Source organism: Centruroides sculpturatus, unplaced genomic scaffold (genome assembly GCF_000671375.1).
Source record: "Centruroides sculpturatus isolate CEXI.00-Female unplaced genomic scaffold, Cexi_2.0 scaffold442, whole genome shotgun sequence".
NCBI classification, from domain to species: Eukaryota; Metazoa; Arthropoda; class Arachnida; order Scorpiones; family Buthidae; genus Centruroides; species Centruroides sculpturatus.
In genome coordinates, this window is record NW_019384718.1 from 573,513 (window position 1) to 594,174 (window position 20,662).

Below are 20,662 nucleotides of genomic sequence, written 5' to 3' on the forward strand. Positions count from 1 at the left end.
TTAGATACCTTTGGCTATTACAAATATTATGTAAAATCCGACCATCATGAATGGTAAAATGCAAATTAGCAATAAGACTCAATATTGTGTAATGCCCAGGAAACAAAATTGTTATAATATGCTAAGTGAGAGGTTTATCTGATTCTGTTATGTGCAAATGAAATGTTGTGAAAAACCAACAAATATATTCATTAAACATTAGAAAGGATTCTGCCTATATATTTATCAACTTTAGTAAGAAGATAAAGGATGTGTCATGGCTACTTAACAGTAAGAAACAATTGTAAACAAAAATTAGTATAGTTATGTGCGTTATCAGTATAAGCGTGTATAATTATACAGTGTTTTATTTTTTAATTTAATGTATGTAGGTTTATGTTATCATTGATATCAACTTATCCTAACAGCAGTAAATAATTACTTGTGCTGTACGAGTGTCAATGAATTTTTTAAATGGTATGTCTTAAAAGTTACATGTTTTAGAATTGTTATATAATTTTTAAAAAAATGTAATAATCTAATGTAAATGTTTCTTCTTATCAGTTGACTGATGAGGGACTATACACCCGAAACGTGTAAAAGTGCCCGTATCAACTGAATAAAGTGGATAAACGCCAAGTGTTTTAATAATAACACAGTCTTGTGTTCAATAGTAAAAAAATATGAGATAGTGTCATTTCCATTCGAAAAAGCTAGCTCTCAAAAACACAAGTAGTAAGCATAAACTACTTGGTGTCAGAAATTTCCAAGTGTAATTACATACATTTGGTGACAAGTGTAACAACTAGGGATTGCAATCCAGCAGTGTTTTTAATCCAGCTGGATTTTTGCTGGACCGACATCATTCCAGCTGGATCCAGCACGGATCCAGCTGGAATGATGCATGAATGTTTTTTGGTGTAATAAAGTGTTATCTATCTATCTATCTATCCAGAAATTTATGGGTTTTTTAAAAGAAATAAAACATTTTTTTTAAATACTGTACTTAAGAAACTTTTATTATTTAGACTGCTCACTATAAATCGGTAAAACTTCTTACACATTTAGGTAGTAAACTTAACTTTGGTTCGGTTTGACACTTGAGATAGAAATAATTAACTTTAAATGTTTAGTTAGATTATAATTATAATGTAATCTTTAAGTTAAAATAATAGCAAAGGTAATTTTACTAATTAATTTATATTAATATATTATATTATAATAATGTACGGATGGATAATCAGTGGCTAAGTGGCTATCAGTCTTACCAGTTTTCTTATATAGGCTCTACATATCAGTCTGTAGTTATTTATAAGTAATTTAATTATTAGTGTTAGTAAAGTAGTGAGTAAGTAATTAGTAGTAGTCTAGTAGTTAGTTATTATTATCACAATCATGAATCATATACATTCATATCATCATATATCTAAGATACTGATACTCATTAATTTAATTAACTATTTAACTAACTAGGTAGTCTCAGTTTCTCACTAATTTTAACAATAAAATTGCCTAGCCTAGCCCACTAACCACTTATAGAATAAAAGTTAAAAACTCTTACTTAATAGAATTAGAGTAGAAGTTATAAAATATTAGTCTTGTCTTGAATAAAGTATTTTAAAGGATTAAATAAAATTAAATCAATCACTTCTGTTATTTTTTTGACTTTTCTAAAAGTAGGATCTCAAGAAACAAATGGTATTGATGGTGTTGTCTCCCAACCTACTTCTTAATGAACTGCATATATATCCCGCTGCGGAGAAGGCTCTTTCTGCCTCTATGCTAGTTGGTTTCAGGGTCATCAAATAATCATAAATTAAAGATAAGTTTTTACCTTTGACTCCCTCACGTTCATAAACAGCCATTTCCTTTTTTAATAACTTATCATAATCCTTCTCAGTACTAGTTTCTTTTCGTTTCATGAAGTTTTCTTTCTCACGCTTTAGTTGGATCTCCGATTCTTATTCCAATGTGAAATTCAGGGAATGAATGCGGGTTATCTGGATCATCGTTTTCCGTTTCCATAATATCCTCAGCCATTGCTGCTGGTTCCACTACATATGTATTTACTCGATTCAGCATATTTTTCATCTCCTGGCGCATTACATTTTTTTCGGTATTGTGAAAGAATAATCGTGCTTTCTAACTTTTTGGTTATAGTTTTTCGGGTTCTGTATGTAAATCAGCATCCCTGTGACCTCGATAAGACGCCGTTCTCTGATTCTTTTGCGTCCTGGCTTGTGTCCTGGCTTTTTAGTTTGTCTAAGATAAATTTCAGGGTTGTGTCAGCAGTTATCAAACTCGACTCTCTTCTACAGAGAGCTTTTACGGCCAGTTTATAGGTTAGGTTTCGTGGACAAGCCGCGAGGCTGCAGCTCTCCATAGGCTTAAACTGAGATCGTTCCGTCACATGATTCATTGACGTCACAACCGACCGTAAATTAGAATTATGCACCAGGACTAGGATAGGAGTTACTTATTTTATTTAGCGCGAAGACACTTTGTTTAGTGAGAACGGAAAGTCAACTGGCAATTAGATCAGTAGAGGTTAAAGGGTGGGGGGTGCTGTGTAGAGAAGGGGTGTAGCGCGTGCCGCACTGAACGGCAACGTCGCTCTTGCCGCCGAGCGATAGTGCACGTAGCAAAGCAGCAAGGCTGACAATATAGACTTTTGCGCCTTTATTTAGAAAGTTAATTGAGTATTTGCGGATCCGCAACTTCACCAGGACCTTCCTTTCTTTCAGTTGATATGCGCTTTGGGTAGGATTTTTCTTCAATGACAATGGCTCTCTCTTTCACTATTCTTAATTCCCTTTTCCTTCTGGAAGTTCTCAAATATGCCAATCATCCTATCTTTAATCATGGAGATTCCGCTTCCTTAGGACAATTTTTGACCTATTTGGAGTTGTCTGCAAGCCTATTATTCGAACGTAGTTCCTCCTCAGTCCCTTACTTGACTATCACAAAAATTCTTTTTGTCCTTGCTACAAAGTCACACTCGGTACTCTGTTTGACATGTCTGACTCTCTCCGTGTCGCATCAAAAAAGTGACTCGTCTCCCAGCCATTACTTCTCAGGCCACCTCACCGGCTATTGTTTTTACTGATTCTCCGAATGGCTAATCCAACCCAAAGGCGATAATGGTCATCTTGGAAGGTTTTAGAAAGGATAGACAAAGGGAATAAAAGAAATTGCAAGAATAAAATAGAATTATAACTATATACAATTACAAATACATATATATAATATGGCTGACATCCACACTGGCCCCCACACTAAATATAATATGATAATTTAAATTATAAACAAATAAAAATTTTTTGTTATGTAACTGATTATTATAAAAAAATTTATAATCTAAATTACAATATAAATCTAAGATAATACTTTAACTCTGTATACATTATACAGAGTTAAAGTAATGCTAAAATTTGGTGCATTAATTGTTTAGTGATGCTAAAAGTCAGCAAACTTGTGGCCTGTCCTGCTGCAATCCACAAACTATGCATGAGAATTAATAGTTTAGTACAATTGTAAATAAACAATTAGTCAATTGTTTTTGAATGTTTGACTAAACTAAGCTTATTGTTTCTATTGTATTCAATAGAATCAGTCAACTTTGGTAACTTCTACAGAAATTTTATTTTGCTAATGTTTTACTTTCCCAGCTTTGTTATATATAACAGAGGAAAAGTATGGCGATTGATAAAAAAAATGACCACTCAAGATTTTTTACCTTTTTGGACTCGGCAACCTTGAAACATTGAGAAATTTTTAAAAATTCAGACATTTTTTCTGTACTGTCCAAAGAACCTTTATATTATCCTTAAAAGCTATTTGAACAACAGAACAGCAGGAGTCTTCAATCAACCTTCCAAAATAGAAAAAAACTATTGTGAACTGAGGGGGTTAGAGCGGTAAGCTTCTCCCCACTTATTGGCTTTGTTGTCAGGGATGGCCTTGTTAACTGAGTGGGGAGGGGTAGTGAGGCCGTAACGAGGTGTCCAAATAACTACACAGGTTGGAAAATAACAACACATTTTACTAAACAACTAAGAGATTATACATATCAAAGGAAAAAGCATAAAATACACACGCGTAAATAATAAAAGGAATCTATTCTATATCTATGTTCTAACCTAACCTAAAGATTGAGAGAGACCTCTCTAAGAGGGACGTGAGGAGAGAGAGAGACAAAAATTCGGGCAAGGGTTTACTTCGTAGGATGCAATCTCTTCGTATAGGGCGTTGGTAGGATGCAACTGGGACGTCGGTTTCCAATCGAAGTTCCCTTGGATGGCAATATGGAGCGATGGACAGTTTGGCGGTATGGAACTGATGTCCCTTGATGTCTGCTCGGCTATGTCCGTAGAGGGTGGATGCTCCATTGCTCTCCGACTGTAGAGTTCTGCATGGAGATGTTTGCTCGGAGGGGTTCTTCGGCTGTCCTCCCGGAGGAGCAAATTCGACCCCTTTTTATACCCAATTAGCGTGGGAAATATGTGGGACTTTTTCTGACATAATTGTCTTTGCAGTGTATGTTGTTTACTTGAATTTGACAGTTCTCTAGATATATCACCATCTTAGAAAAATTCATTGCCTTATATGTCATTTCAATCGCCTTCCCATTGGGTTGCTCAGACTTATGGGGGATCACGGGATTTCGTTTTACCCTCGCTGATGACCTTTTCTTTCACCCTCTATACAGCAACATATATTCTTTATTGCTAATTGGTCATTTATGTGAACATCGCAGTTACCTTATAATCGAGCGATCCCTGGTGTGAGGGGAGTCCTTCTTCGGATGATGAAAGTCACCTTTGATGTGATGCAGTACAGTGTAAAAATTTTCACTTGCGTCCGAATTCTCACACTATTGACAGAGGATGCCTGCAGGGGTCAAGATCAGGACCAGGACTATCAAATATAATGAACAATGAGCTTTTTAGAATTAACAACAACAGAACAGATTCTTGGACAGACTAAGGATTTGCAAATGACACAGCTGCCATTATTTCACATAAAAATGGAGAGAGATTACAAAAACAGAGAAACATCCTTTTACAGTAAATTTGAAGATGGCATTGACTTGTTCAATGATAATATGATGTCTTGCTGTAAGAACATCCAGAAAAGTTGCCAATTCCAGAGTACATTGGAAAGAAAAGTTGCCATTGCCAGAATATATTAAATCTTTCTGACAGAGGAAAAAAGGGAAAATGGATGAAAACCCTCAACAGTAATGCAAAGATGAAGAAGAGAGAGAGAGAATACCAAAAGGACAGTTATTTGGTATGTTATGGAAAGTGACTCTCCCTCCAAACCAGTAACCTTTCTCCTCCTCTCTACCAGATACTGTACATGAGAATCATCACTCCTCACTGAGGTACAGTAAAAGCAATATTCATTTTATTATACAGTATTTATGTATTTTATTTATCATTTTCATGTTTTAATTTATTATTTAGGGCATATAATTGTATTATTTTTACTTTAAATATGTGTAGTTGTTGTTAAGTTTATCAAAATGAGTTAAAATTATTGTTTAGGATCTGGGAATGGTTTAATTCATTTCCATTATTTCTAAGAGAAAGTTGAATCGGACTTCAAACTGACTCCAGAAACAAGTTAAATTCAAAGTACCATACATGGCACCCTAATCTTGACTATTTGTTCATTGAAATTTTCATGAAGCAAATGGTGTAATTATGGATTATAAATTATTAATATATGCTTAAATGAACAACTATGTATTCAAGTAATAACAGTAGGCTATTATTAGGAAAATAACAATTTGTGAAATAAACTTTCTAAATGATTATATATTTTTCAATAAAATTCAAAACTTTCACTATTTGAAAACAATGTAAATATGATGATGATAACACTATAGTTACCATTAGAAAAATAATTTAACATAATATAAAATATAACAATGAAACTGGAAACAAATTATAAATAATATATTCCTTTCCAATTTGTTTTTAATATTAAATAGTTATGGAAACATAAAATTTTTATAATAATTTTTGCAATAAGAAATTTAGCTTTTAGTCAATTATAATTTTTTTAAAACTAGTTATAATGAACATTAAATTTGTTGTTTAGGAAAGCCATTATTAATACTATGTAAAGAAGAAAAAATTGCTGGAGTAAAACTAGAAGAACAGAATAGAATATAGTTGCAAAGTAATACAGATGAAACATCAGGTTCAGATCATGTTTGATCTACACATCAAGCAGGAAATCTTATCTGTCTGATACATACTACTCTTTTACTTACTGAAGTCTTAAAAATATATAGTTTTACCTTTAAGACTCCAGTAAGCAGAATAGTAATGTTTGTCAATATATAGACTTACTTGTTAGTTAAAGATTATCTGGTACTTTGCCAATATTTACTTTGCAATTGTGGAATAGAAACAAAACATGGTACATGACTATTTGCACTACTCCTTGTAAGATGCCAGACAAAACACTCCAAATACTTTATAGAATATATAAATGTAAATTAACAAACAAATGTAATTATATCTTACATAATATACAGTGAATTCATTAGAATAATTAAATATAAAAAAATATAAAGCTTTATATAATTTTTCTATCTTACATTTCTTCTTCAACAATATCTTTTGTTATATCAATATTTTTTCTATCATTCTTTAACATATGTTTTGTTTCACTACATGATGGACAAATAATACTCTTCTTTTCAAGACATGTTGCAATTCTTATATGAAGTGTAATTTTTTGTTGATTTGTCATAGATTCATATACAGTAGAATAAATAAAACTTGGAATTATTAATTTGTTTATATTTTCTTCATCTGATTTTTGAACATATTCTATGAAATGATGATTTATCATATCATTAATATCTTGATTTATCTATATAATTTAAAAAAATATAAAGTACAAATAATGTAAGTATAAAGTATAAAAAATACAAATACATATAAAATTGATCATGCTTAAATAATTTTTATTTGTTGATATAATTTATAAGAAACACATAAAATATTTTTTATTAAAATAATTTAATTTTAATTCTCTTTCAATTTTTAAATGTGGAAAGTTATATACAAAACAAATTTTAAAATTTTACATCTGAAGTTTTTCTCACTTAAAAATTCTAATTTATGTAAATAAAATTGTAAAATCTATAATTTAATAAATAATGGCTAAAGTATAAATCAATTCCTTAATGTTATAAACCAACATTCATCTACAAATATAATATCACACATTTATAAATATTAAGATTGGCAATTTCATCTCCACACTAAGTGATTGATGAGATATGTTTGTTGGTCCATTATATTTATTAAAACTGCTGGGAGTATTTAATTTAGTAAGTAAAATCCAGGGAGAATGCGAGGGGGTGCAGTGGTCAGTTGGCACAAGAGTTAAGAAACTAGAGGTTATGTTAAGCAGAGCAAGTCTCCATGTATTCTTTTGTTTTAATAAATTACAAGTAAATGTTATTGGACTGAAACTGAAAGTGTCTTTATTTATAAGAAACACGACAGAACATTAACATGGTAGCAGAGAGTGATTGTGACTAAAGATTCAACACAGAAGTCATCAGATTCGTCAAAGATAACCGAGTTGTTGTTTTGTTGTGTCAGACTAGACCCAACGAAAAGCCGCCATTACTACGTGTAAGTCAGCTTCTTTGTTCCTCTAGCTCATTTAAAATTAATTGCTAAATATTTGGAGATGAAAACAATGAATATAGGTATAGAAAAATTGATAAAAAATAACTGGAAAAACTGGAAGTTTCAAGTTAAAATAATAATAGACAGCATGGACTGCTGGGAAGTTGTAACTGGAATGCATAAAAAGCCAGAACACCCTGGCAACAATGTTAATACAACAGAGAAAGAAAAATACAAGAAAGAGTTGTTGATCTGGTCCAAAGCAGAAAAAACTGCCAAACTGGTGATAGGCAGTACAGTAACAGGAGAGGCACTTTCAGCAATAAGAAATTGTAAGACATCAAATGAAATGTGGAACAAGCTACTTATCATGTATGAGAAAAAGTCATATCTGTTAAAGGAAATTGCACTAAAGGAGTATCACTTGTTTAAATATGAAGATGGAGAATCTATAACATTTATGTTTTCCATATTAGAAGGAATAAGAGAAAAAATGAAAATCTTTGACAAAACTGAAGATGATGATTCAGAAGATGAAGTAATCATAGTCCTTCCATCAGAATATAAACACTTTATGACAGCGTGGGAATCTATGGATGAGAACAGAAGAAATCTTGAGACTCTGATGGCAAGATTAAAACTGGAAGAGTCCAGGCTTAAACAGGGAGAGATTGAGAAAGACAATGGACAGGCTGAGGCTCTAAAATGTAACAGCAGATACAGTAAAAAGGGGAACTGGAAAAACTCAAAAGGGAACAGAAGAAGAACAACAACTGGTATAGTTTGTTTTGGATGCAATAAGCAAGGACACAAACAAAATCAATGTTTTACTATCTGTAGAACCTGTGGAATGAAAAGACACATTGCCAAAAAAGTGCAAAAACGGAAAAAGGAGTTAACATTAGTGTAGTAAACCAAGAAAAAACTGAAGCATGGGTCACTTGAAGAAATCAAATGCAATCCAAACTAGATATATGGATTGCTGATAGTACAGATACTGATCATATGACAAGCAGGAAATAATGGTTCAAAGAATACAAACAATACACCTCTTCTGTAGTGATAAAAGTGGGAAATGATTCTGAGATGCTGGCTATTGGAGAAGGTCCATAGCTGTGAAATTTTCTCTCGGCAGATGTGCATATAAAAGTGTAGAGCTAACAAGAGTTCTTCATGTACCCAAATGTGAAAGAAATTTACTCTCTATCACAAAATTAGTTGAGAAAGGACTCACTTATGAGTCTGATAATGAAAAATGTCTTCTAAGAAGAAACAGACAAATTGTGGCTAAAGGCCTAAAAGTTGGAAGACTGTACCACATGCTTATGACAGTAGTAGTAATCCAAGAGGGAGAAGTACATGTAGTGAATGCCATTGATCCTTTGCAACTGTGGCAGAAAAAACTGGCACATCAGAATAAAAGACATGTAAAAGATGTATTAAAGCAAATGGGAATTGAGGTGACTAATAAATGTGAAGATAATATCTGTAAAGGCTGCATGATGGGAAAAGCTCATAGGTTTCATTTTAGCAAAAGTGAAACTGGCACTCAAGAAATAGGAGAATTAATTCATGTGAATATTGGAGGACCAATGGAAATTACTTCTATAAGTGGCTCCAAATACTACATCCTGTTCAGAGATGATTTTTCAAATTTTTGAGCTGTAAAAACACTAAAAGCAAAAGAAGAAGCACCTGACCAAGTAAAGAACTTCATAGCATATATAGAGAATCAAACAGGAAAAACAGTGAAAGCTATTCGTAGTGATAGAGGACATGAGTTTGTGAATCAAAAATTGTCCAATTACTTAGAGTGTAAGGGCATCTGTCATCAGACAACAGTAGGGTATTCTCCTGAACAAAATGGAAAAATAGAAAGAGATAATAGAACAGTAGTTGAGCTAGCAAAATCCATGCTACATGCAAGAGGACTTGACAAAAACTTGTGGGCTGAAGCAATACATACAGCAGTTCATGTCATCAATTTGACAGGAAAAAGCAATGTCACAGACAGAATTCCAATTGAAGTATTAACAGGAAAGAGAATCCGCATTGATCATTTGTGTGTATTTGGCTCCAGTGCAGTGGTTAGTTGGTGCAAGAGTTAAGAGACTAGAGGTGTACGTTAAGCAGAGCCAAGTCTCTGTGTATTCTTTTGTTTTAATAAATTACAAGTAAACGTTGTTGGATTGAAACTGAAAGGGTCTTTATTTATAAGAAACATGGCAGAACATTAACAAAAACTAGTTTGACTTGTATGTTTAATTAAAAAGTACTATTGTTTATTACAGTTTTTTTTCTTTGTTGTATGTTTACAGTCTGAAGAGGTCACCACTATTTTGTGCATTGTCTTTTTAATAGAAATATGATGTTCATCTTTGTCTCATCAATTCTTTTGTGCATTGTATATATAGTGAGTTAGTTTTGTAAAATAAAAACTTGTGGATTAAATCATTTTGTCATTTGTCCCCCTTGAATTAAAATAACCAACAATAAATGATATAAATATTATATTAATAAGTGGACATTAAGAATTGTGAAAGCAAGGGACAAGACATCAAAAAAAATCATGTCAATAAAACAGATAAAACATGGGAATGGTAAAGAGTTACCAAGAGAAGATAAAGGAAAGATAGAAGAATTTTTTAGGAAGCCAATGAATGACAAAAACCCAAGAGTTCTATATAAGGATGGGGAAGCAAATGAAGGAATGACAGCAGATATAAGCAAAAGGAGTCGAAAAGGGCACTTAGAAAAATGAAGAATAAGAAAGCAACAGATGATCAGATCCCAGCTGAGGTATGGAGATGTTTGGGTGAAAAGGGCATTGATATTGTATGTGACCTTATGGAAAAGCCACAGCAGTAAGAGAAGATACCAGATGAGTGAAGGAAAAATATTTTGGTGCCAATTTATAAAGGAAAAGGAAATGTGCAGGAATGTGGAAATTACAGAAGAATTAAACTGATATTGCATTCAATGAAGATCTGCGAGAGAATTGTGGAAGGAAAGCAAGAGACAGCTATAGATGGGGAGCAGTTTGTTTTCATGCTGGATAAAGGAACAACAGATATAATCTTTGCTATAAAGCAGTTGATGGAAAGCTAGAGAGAGATACAAGCAGAACTGCATGTGGTATTCATAGACCTGGAGAAAGTATACAATAGGATGCCTAAGACAGGAAGCATGGAGATATATGAGGGAAAAGGGAATAACAGAAAAGTATGTAAGACTTGTAAAGGAAATACATAAGGGAACAATGACTCAAGTAAAGAATAATATAGGTCTGACAGAGGAATTCACTATGAGAGTTGGACTGCACCAGAGCTCAGTCCTTAACCCATTTCTTTTCAATTTAGTGGTGGATGTATTGGTGGAAGATGAGAAGAGCAAGACATCATGGAGTATACTGTTTGTGGAAGATATTGTGCTGTGCAAAACATCATGAGATAAGGTAGAAAAAAGCTGGTAGAATAGAGAAAAGTGCTGAGGGAGAGAGGCATGAAGATTAACAGAGCAAAGATAGTATATGACATCTGGTGAAGTTATATACAACTCCAGGGTAAAAAGTTAATAACATCTTTCAAATTTAAGTATTATGGATCATATGTAGCAAGTGATAGAGGAATGAGTGCAAAAATTCAGCATAGAGTTCAGAGTGGATGGTTGAACTGAAGGAAGACAAGTGGGGTGCTGTATGATAAGAAAATTAGCTACAAAATGAAAGATTATACAAAACCATGGTAAGACCTACAATGATGTACAGTGCTTAAAACTTGGGTAATTACAGTAGCCAGGAAAAGATGGAGACAGCAGAGATAAAAATTCTGAGATGGATGTGTGGTGTGACAAAGAAGAACAGAAATAGGAATGATTACATCAGATGAACAGTCAAGGTGAGTCCTGTAAGTAAGAAAATGCAGGAAGTAGATTAAGATGATTTGAACATGTGAGAAGAAGTGAAGACTATACTGAAAAGAGGATTGGGAAGTTGGAAGTGATAGGGTGGAGGAAACAGGGAAGATTAAAGCTGAAATGGAGAGACAAGGTAATAGAGGATTTTGGAGAGGGGATGGGGATGTCCTGGATAGAAAGAAGTGGAGAAAACAAATTAAAGATGAAAATGCTGACCCCATACAAACACAGGAAAAAGCTAAGACAAAGAAGATTAATAAGTGGGCATGTAATAATAAATACTTATTTAAATACTGTTTTGAAAAAATATTTTTAAAACTGTTTTATAAAAATATTTTAAAAATTAATTTAAATAAATTACCTCTTCTATTGGTAGATCTGGATTTATTTTAGCAAGTAATTCAACATCAAATTCTGTTTGAAGAGTTGCTGCAGTTTTTAACAAAACTTGCTGCCTTGTTTTAATAATGTTTAAACCTTGCTGAATTAAATCTGTTGTAAAATTGACAGAAAGTAAACTGTTACTCTATTATAATTTATTCAAAAAGTTATTCTTTGTTAATTAAATTATAAAATTCTCATTTACCTTCCATTGTTTTAGGTAAATCAACTTTTTCTAAGTCTGTAGCAGGTGCAGTATCACAAATAAGCTAGAAAATAATATATATATATAAAACTGGATATGTATATATCCAGTTTTTTTAATCTGAAATTTTACACTCAAATCTTAATTTAAGAAACAAGAACAATAAAATATTATTTTTTGCTTTAATTTTGTGATTTTCTGATATAATAAAATTATTCTTTTTAATAAAATCGCACTTACTAAACCTTTATTATCCGGTACTTGTAAATTATTCGTAAAAACAAACATTTTCGGCCTCAGTTGAGGCCTGCTTCAGGTTAAAATACTTGGATTCCATTTTTAGAATGAACGTTTAGTTTCCAAATATAATCAAATTCATGCGCGTGTTACGTATCATCATCATTTTGTTGTTCTTCGCATACGTAACGCCAGGGGCACCACTACCTGTTTGAACGCCCGTGTGCAATACCGATTATGCCGCCCCCTGTTTAATTACGACTACCTACGCTGAGCTTGCCAGTAAGGCTCTTTAGTGTTGTCTCATAAGGGTGTGAAAAAAGAAAAGAAATACTTTATAAAGAAAAACTATTTATTATTACTAAGTTATTTTTGTTTACTTAAGTGTAAAATCATATAAATATTTATTTACAGAAATTTAACTCTTCTTGCCTTTATGTTTGCGAAATCTGCTATCAATTTTCTTGTATCCAAGCTGTCTAAGATTTCGTGTTCAATTGAAACTATAGCTAAATTACTTAGTCTTTGCTAGTACATTGTTGATTTTAAATAGTTTTTTAAAATTTTTAACTTTGAAAAGGACCTTTCACCAAATGCAACTGAAACCAACAATGTAAGTAATATTCTTAGTGCTATTGCTGTGTTAGGAAATGTTGTTATTAAGTCATTAGTAAAAAGTTATTGTAATAGGGTTTGTGGATCATTAGAACGGTTTTCTGGAAAATGCAACTTTAAAGTACAGATTTCAATCATACAAATCAATACCATCAATGTCTGTTTCACTACTCGAATCATCTTTACGCTTCAGATTTAAATGCTAACCAAGTTAAAATATGATTAATTATACTTAGAACCATGTCAGAAAAATTATTAACAAAATAATTGCAATTTGATATGCGATAGAACTGTTCAAATGCGTACAAGTACAAATTGAAAAGGAAACTCTGTAGGGATTCCCTATTATCGCCAGTCCTATCAACTTCTGTCATAGAGCATGACTATGGGTACTTGGCTTTCGGGCACCGCCGGATGCTTCAACCTGCCGACTGATGTTTCACATTGCATCTTAATTCTGATAAATGCCAATAGAGGCGCTTTAACGCTATAATATAAATAAGAATATAATAATTGCGCGCCAGTCAGAATTTTTTTCTCCATGCGAAGACATTTCTTATGGTATAAGTAGGGTGGGTATTATGACAATGACTTTGAATATTACGTAACCGATCGCTCGATTTGCCCCCGCGTGCGGTGCACGCCCGCTTATGGCAGGCCTGCGTAACGCCATGCATAAGAAAGCGTGTTGCCGTCTTTGGTATTTATACATCTCCCCATCCTGCTGGCTTTGTAGATTTCCAGGGCTTCAAGGGCTCTGATGTGGTCCATATTAAAAGCTCTATTTATTAATTTGGCTTTTGATAGTTCTGCGTGAATATCCGGGTCAGTTGCGTAGGTGGATAGTGCAGTGGTGTAACGAGCATGTTCTATGTCATATTTGTGCTCGTTAATTCTCTGTTGGATTGAACGTTTCGTGGAGCCGATGTATACCATTTCTTGTTTAAATCGATCATCCTTTACAGGAATACTATATACCCCGGAGCTCTAAGATCGTTCTGTTTGTCTTTTGCATTACGTAGTAATTGATATATATTGGGGGTTCTTCGGTACGCTACCTTGGTGTTCGTTTTAGTTGCAATTTCTCTATATAACGCTTGAAATTGTTTGCTGTATTCAATGATGTTGAGTCTTCTGTTTGAATCTTGATTAGCATTTTGAGTAATGGGTGCCTCTCGTGTTTCATGTGTTCATAAATAGGCATTTGCCAGTCCTTGTATTAGTTCTTTTCTGTATCCATGTGCGACTGCAATGCATTCTATATTCTGTAACTCAGTTATCGTGTCACTCCATTTAGAAGGGTGCGTAAATGTTCTTCTAACCAACGCCCGGAATGCTGCAATTTTATAATTGTACGGGTCTGCTGAATTTGCTGGTATAAACCATGGGATGTAGCTGGGTTTATAATATATACCCGTATCAATACTTCCACTGTTGAGCATGTTGTTTATGTCCAGGAAGTGTGCATTGGTGGTAGTTAATTGATCTAGTTTCAGCATCAGCCCATATGGATTTTTGTTCATGTGGCTCAAAAACTCATTGATGTGTGGTTTCGTTTTCCAGAGAATAAAGACATCGTCCACATATCTCTTATAAATAATTATATTAGAATTGTACCAAAGTCTAATATAATTATAAATAATTATATTAGACTTTGGTATGACTGTTTATTCCAATCTACGTAATACCAGCTCACATAAGTCGCTAGACAGCGGGCTGCCCATGGGTACCCCTCGTTTTTGTAAATAGGTCTTGTTGTTAAATTGGAATATGGAGTTGTAGCACATTCTCTGGAAAACGAAACCACACATCAATGAGTTTTTGAGCCACATGAACAAAAATCCATATGGGCTGACGCTGAAACTAGATCAATTAACTACCACCAATGCACACTTCCTGGACATAAACATCATGCTCAACAGTGGAAGTATTGATATGGGTATATATTATAAACCCAGCTACATCCCATGGTTTATACCGGCAAATTCAGCAGACCCGTACAATTATAAAATTGCAGCATTCCAGGCGTTGGTTAGAAGAGCATTTACGCACCCTTCTAAATGGAGTGACACGATAACTGAGATAACTAAGGACTGATTACACCTAATTGTGATAGCAAAGTCACTGATAAAGTGAAATGCACTGTATGTAATGCAATATTCAGTATACAACATGGTGGCCAATCAGACATCATGCAGCACATCACTACAAAGAGACAAATTATCAGCAAATGAAAATGTACATACTAAAGTGTCTGATTTTTCTTCCAAAAAAAGCAATAGATGAAATAGAAAAAAATCTTGCAGCTGATGAAGCTGTGATGTTCATAACGAGAGGTATTTAATTCCGCAAGCAAAATTGGTACAAACAAAAACTTAATACTATTCACAGCACAAAGTATTTTAATGCTCTCCAAACAGGTTCTTTACATCAGATCCCAACTTTACAACTTTATGAATTTTATATACATAGGCATTAAGTACTTGTCCTCCAAATAGTTAATTCACATGCGTGCGACAGTCAGACGTGGGTCATATTAACTTACACTAACTTATAACTATCTTAAATTAAGGAAGATAGAGAAATAGAAGAAATAGGGAAGGATAAGGAAATGAATAGAAATACCCAAGGTTTTCATAGCGACATGCTCTTGGGTAGGACACAACTTCGGATCTCCCTCTTATTTGTGACCCTTTTCTTATCATAACCTTTTGTCTATTTTTCTACTTTGTCATCTTTTCTCAAGGTTTTCTGTCCATAATCTTTTCTCTTTGATCCCTCAGCAACTCGCAGTCTCTGATTGTCCTTCTCAATTTCTGGAGCACTGCCTTTTTCCTGCCTACCTCTTTGGGATTCTCACCCAAACTGACTCTTTTTCTGTCCATTTGGCCCCAGTGCCCCACTCCCTCTTTTGTTCTTCTTATTTGTGGAAAAGATAATTCTATCCATGGGCAAAAGGGTTAGACAAGGAAGTTCTAGAAGGAATTCAGAACAAAGAAACAGGAAGGAAGGCTAGGATTAATTCAAAATAAAATATACAAAATATACAATATCATGGCTGATGGCCATTAAGCTACATTTGCTTATCATATATGCATACACAACCAGAGTTTCTGTTTAATTGACTACACATTGAAATAATTTGGAAACTATATGATGAACTATATGGCTGTTTTCAGAAACAAACTCAAAAAAGCTACTTATGAGTAAATATTGATCAACAGTTCCAACCATGGTGCTTTGAAGATAGTTCCAGTTTTAGTTCAATACTTCATCCCGGAAGAAGGCATCAAAACAATGGTTCTGTAGTTTTTAGATTTACCATATTAAACTGTAGACTAGCTTACAGAATATGTATGGCAACTAGTGACAAAGTGGAATGTTGATAAGATAGTTTTTGCCTTGTCAGCATATAGTAAAAATACAAATTTTGGTGGTAAGTCTAGAAGAGAAAAGAACAATATTTTTGATAAATTGAAATCAAAACTGAATTGTAGATTGATAGGTGTTTGATGTTCATCCCATATCATAAATAATGTTATACATTGTGCAGCTGATGCATTGCACATGGATGTACAAGCTGTTATTGAAGAACTATATTAGCATTTTTATATTTATTCTGTTAGAGTACATACACTCAAAGGTTTTTGTGACTTTTTGAATACCGAATAAAAGACAATGTTAGGACACTCAAAAATGCAATGGTTGTCTCTATACCCTGCTCTCAAAAGGATGAATGCAATGTACGAAGTTCTAAGGTCCTACTTCTTTTCCTTTGATAAACTACCACTGCTTCTGAAAAATTTCTTTACTAATCCAGTTTCAGAGCTAATAGCCACATTTCTAGAATGTCAATTTGAAATGTTTTATGCAACAATTTGTGCTATAGAAGGTGATAAAGTCACTCTTGCTGAAGCTAAATCTATTATTGAAAGCCTCTTAGAGAAACTTCAGTCCAGATGAGATAACAATTTTGCAACATGAGAAGAAGTCCTTACTGAAAACATTAATTGAAGAGTTATGCTAATTATGATTAAGATTACATTATAATAAATATATTTTAATTGAAATTGTGTGTTTCTTCCCTCAGTATTACGAGTCCTAGTTCACAAGAATATCCAAAGTGGACAAAAATATAAGTAATTAAGGACCAGATAAGCGTGTTTTTTAACTGATAATTATGGAAACATGTAATCTATTGTATAATCCACTTAACTTAGGTTCAAAGAATAGATAGAGAAGCAAATTTTTATCCATTGTTTGTAGAAAGTAATGTCTGTTTAATCAAGGTAAAAATATGTTAATAACTTAGTTATATTGCTATACTTGGACCAGAAGTTTTGTTTACTAAATATAGGTGTCTGCTAAATCCAGGTTTCACTGTATTAATTTATTACATTTAAGTCATTGGATGCATTGCCTGATAAAACTTCTTCAGTTAGGCTGCTGAAAGTTGATTAATTTATTTTTGATTTTGAAAAAAAAAGCCAGTTCTACTGCTATGTTGCTGTTTTTAAAATGCCTATTTTTATAAAAATCAAAATGTTTACTCAAAAATGACAAAACTGTAAATGAAGTTACAAAATTTAAGACAGTCAAATGACACATAATTCTATCTAAAAAATTTTACAAATACTTTGTTTTGTAGCAGCCATCTTAAATTTTGTTTTCAACACTCCCAAATTTTACCACACTTGGCATCTAATTTAAAATGGAAGTTGTTAAACTGTCTTTGAACAAAGCTGTTTTATGTGTTTTTATCAGACAATGCACCTATTATAAATATAATGATAATTTTAAATGCTACATACAGGAGTTGAAGTTATGTTTTTCATATTTCCAACACTTTCTGGTGGAGCTTCTTTTTCCATTGGAATCCATGCTTTATTATAAAATTTATCACTAAAATATTTTTTACATGGGAAAATAAAATCAGATTGATATCTATCATATAATTTAGCAGTTAATGGATACGATGTACATTTGATGAGCTTTTGGGCTTCAAGACACAATAACAATTCTTTAATCCATTGTGGATTCCCTTTAGCATGCTTTATTAAAAAGCTATAATATATAAATTCTCTCTTTATGATTCAATTTTAAATATAAAAAAAAGCTTTTAAATTTTAAAATGTTTTTCAAAATTATATTTCAAAATCTAACCTTAAATTATAAATTATCTAACTTAAAAAATTTCTTACTCATTTATTTTCTTATGAATTCCAATAACATTAAGAAAATGACAGGCAATTATTCCTGTAAAATTTGACTCAAGAGGCTGCAAAATAATGGTTGTAACTTGACCTTTCATTATTTTCTTAACAACACTTCTGTTAAAACCAGTCACACTAGTTGCTACTATACAAATAAGATGATGATAAGCACGAGCAGCATTGTATAACAATTTCCAAGAATCATCATCCATATTATGTGCATCATCAATTGCTATAAAAAGTGGCTGAGTTTCCATTAACTAAAATTTAAAACCAAAAATAAGTAAACATATATTTATTGAATATATGTTAAGGGATATTTTATCATTAAAATATTTTAAACTTGGAAATATGAAATCAGATTAATATCTATCATATAATTTAATTGTTACTGGATATGATGTTAGTGATGAAAATAATATGTGATGTGTATGGCTGTTGTCTTTCATCAAGTAAGTATATTTAGTGAGAGTTTCTTGGAGTAACTTTATGAGAATGTTAATTAATTCTGTTTCTATAGTGTCACTCGTAACTCATTACATTGCTAATGTTTTCATTGGTCATCATGTTACACTGTGTATGTTTTCAAGAGTGACTCCTTTTGAAGTACTGTCAATGAGAATGCAATTTTTTGTGCAATTTAATGTTTGGCGATGTTATTGTGTCTGTTCTGCAACTTTTTATTTGATATGTTCAAGCATTATGTATGGAATAAGATTGTTTTGTATAATTGTTCTTTTCAGATCAAAACTCTTCTGTTCTGTAACAGTAAGATGTAGGCATTTTTGTATGTAGTTGTTATGTAGTCTCTGTGTGTATGCACTTATATCTATTTCTAATTTTGTGATGTTGTAGTAGGTACAGATGAGGAATTTGTTTGTATCTTAAGTATTGTATCTTTTGTTTAAGTTGCTTTGTGGCATATATCTCCATGTGTGCTTGAGCAGTATACATATTTAAAACATGGATTTTCCCACACTCCATTCAACATCTTTCTGTTGATATGTCAGGTTCAACTCAGCCATTTCAAATTAAATACACAACAGTTGGCAATGAGGTAAAGATCACGAACTAACTTATCAAACAAACATTTATCAAACATGATTCTGAGCCATTATTGTCAATGCATTCGACTGTGAGTATATCCGCTTATCATTAATTTTTTATTTCTTTCCATCGTTCCAAGTTTTCCTTGTCTCTGGATATCAAAATGAATCAGGAGCAACTGCAACTCCTAATCAAATCCTATGAATAAAAATCAACAAATGCTCATAAACTGATCATTATCAGTTCAACTGTCTAGAAACCTTCTGTAGGCAGAGGAAACAACAATCAACCTCAAACCATTATCAATATTTCCCACATACTTCCCTTTAAAAACTTCAATCTGAAGAAGGAAACATTCAAAATATTATCATCAATGCTTTGAAAACTGTATAACAATGAAAGAATTTTTTCAAGATAAGAAGAAAAGTGCTCAAATGTTGCTCAACTTCATAAGTGCAACAAATTATAACATCCTAGCATTTTTTTGTTATCTCTATAGAAGTGGTTTGCTTATAAACCTATAGCTAAATGTTTGTAACTCAGCCATTCCTAACATAGGGAACAAATGCTGTCTAACAGCCACCATTCTGAGTCAGATGCTGCTTGTGAGTTACTCTTTGCTTTATTTATCCCTGTAAAACTTACTAGCATGAGTGCCCACCATGTTTGATGTTTATATTCTCATCAGTAGCATATACGGTTCATTGAAACTACTGAGCTCTCTCATCTCAACAAAATGGTGACTAACAAGAGAGATATTATTATTAATACTCTTTACTACTTCAATAAATACAAAAATTATATTTTTTATAAATTTACCTTTTGAAACATTGCTAGCAATAAATCAAATAGCATATTTTTCACTGTTGTTTGGTCTTGTGGAAGTGGTTCCTTTGGATAAGGAAACTATTTTAAAAAAATCAAAATTAACTGAGTTTTAATAAACCAAATATATCTATGAATAATTCAAATTACAGACAATTTCAATTAGAAATTTTTACTGTTTAAGTTTATTACTAATATAAAAAAAATTATTACAGACAAAAAAAACACTATATATTTAATACTTAAAAAATTTGTATTTGAATATATAATAACAAAATTTGGAAAAATCCAAGAAAACAATGGTTTGAACACTTGTAAATTTAGTAAATTCTAATAAAACTTAATATATAATCTGAATATTCTGAGATTAAATTTTTTAAAATCCACATAAATTTTATCTATACTAATATTATAAAGAGGTAATGTTTGTATGTATGTATGTATGTAAGTTTCTTTGCAGCAGGTAATCTCCGAAACTACTCACCCAATTTCAAAAATTCTTTCACCAATATTTAGAATGGAACCTCGGGGTGGACATAGGCTGTATATTATTCCGTTAAACATTCATATAAATTAAATGATAT

General features: G+C 32.4%; 1 protein-coding gene across 1 annotated transcript in view; it reads right to left on the bottom strand.

Annotated features, from left to right (window-relative positions):
- The window catches only part of LOC111627976 (adenylate cyclase type 10-like), a 68,302-nt gene that overhangs the window by 41,801 nt on the left and 5,839 nt on the right, over positions 1 to 20,662 (bottom strand). Inside the window, exons 4-9 of the mRNA XM_023371685.1 lie at positions 20,073 to 20,159; positions 18,195 to 18,466; positions 17,805 to 18,057; positions 12,142 to 12,205; positions 11,917 to 12,047; positions 6,593 to 6,870 (exon numbers count right to left, since the gene is read on the bottom strand). Coding sequence (XP_023227453.1) covers positions 6,593 to 6,870; positions 11,917 to 12,047; positions 12,142 to 12,205; positions 17,805 to 18,057; positions 18,195 to 18,466; positions 20,073 to 20,159 — 1,085 coding nt within the window. The remainder of the gene's footprint in view (positions 1 to 6,592; positions 6,871 to 11,916; positions 12,048 to 12,141; positions 12,206 to 17,804; positions 18,058 to 18,194; positions 18,467 to 20,072; positions 20,160 to 20,662) is intronic.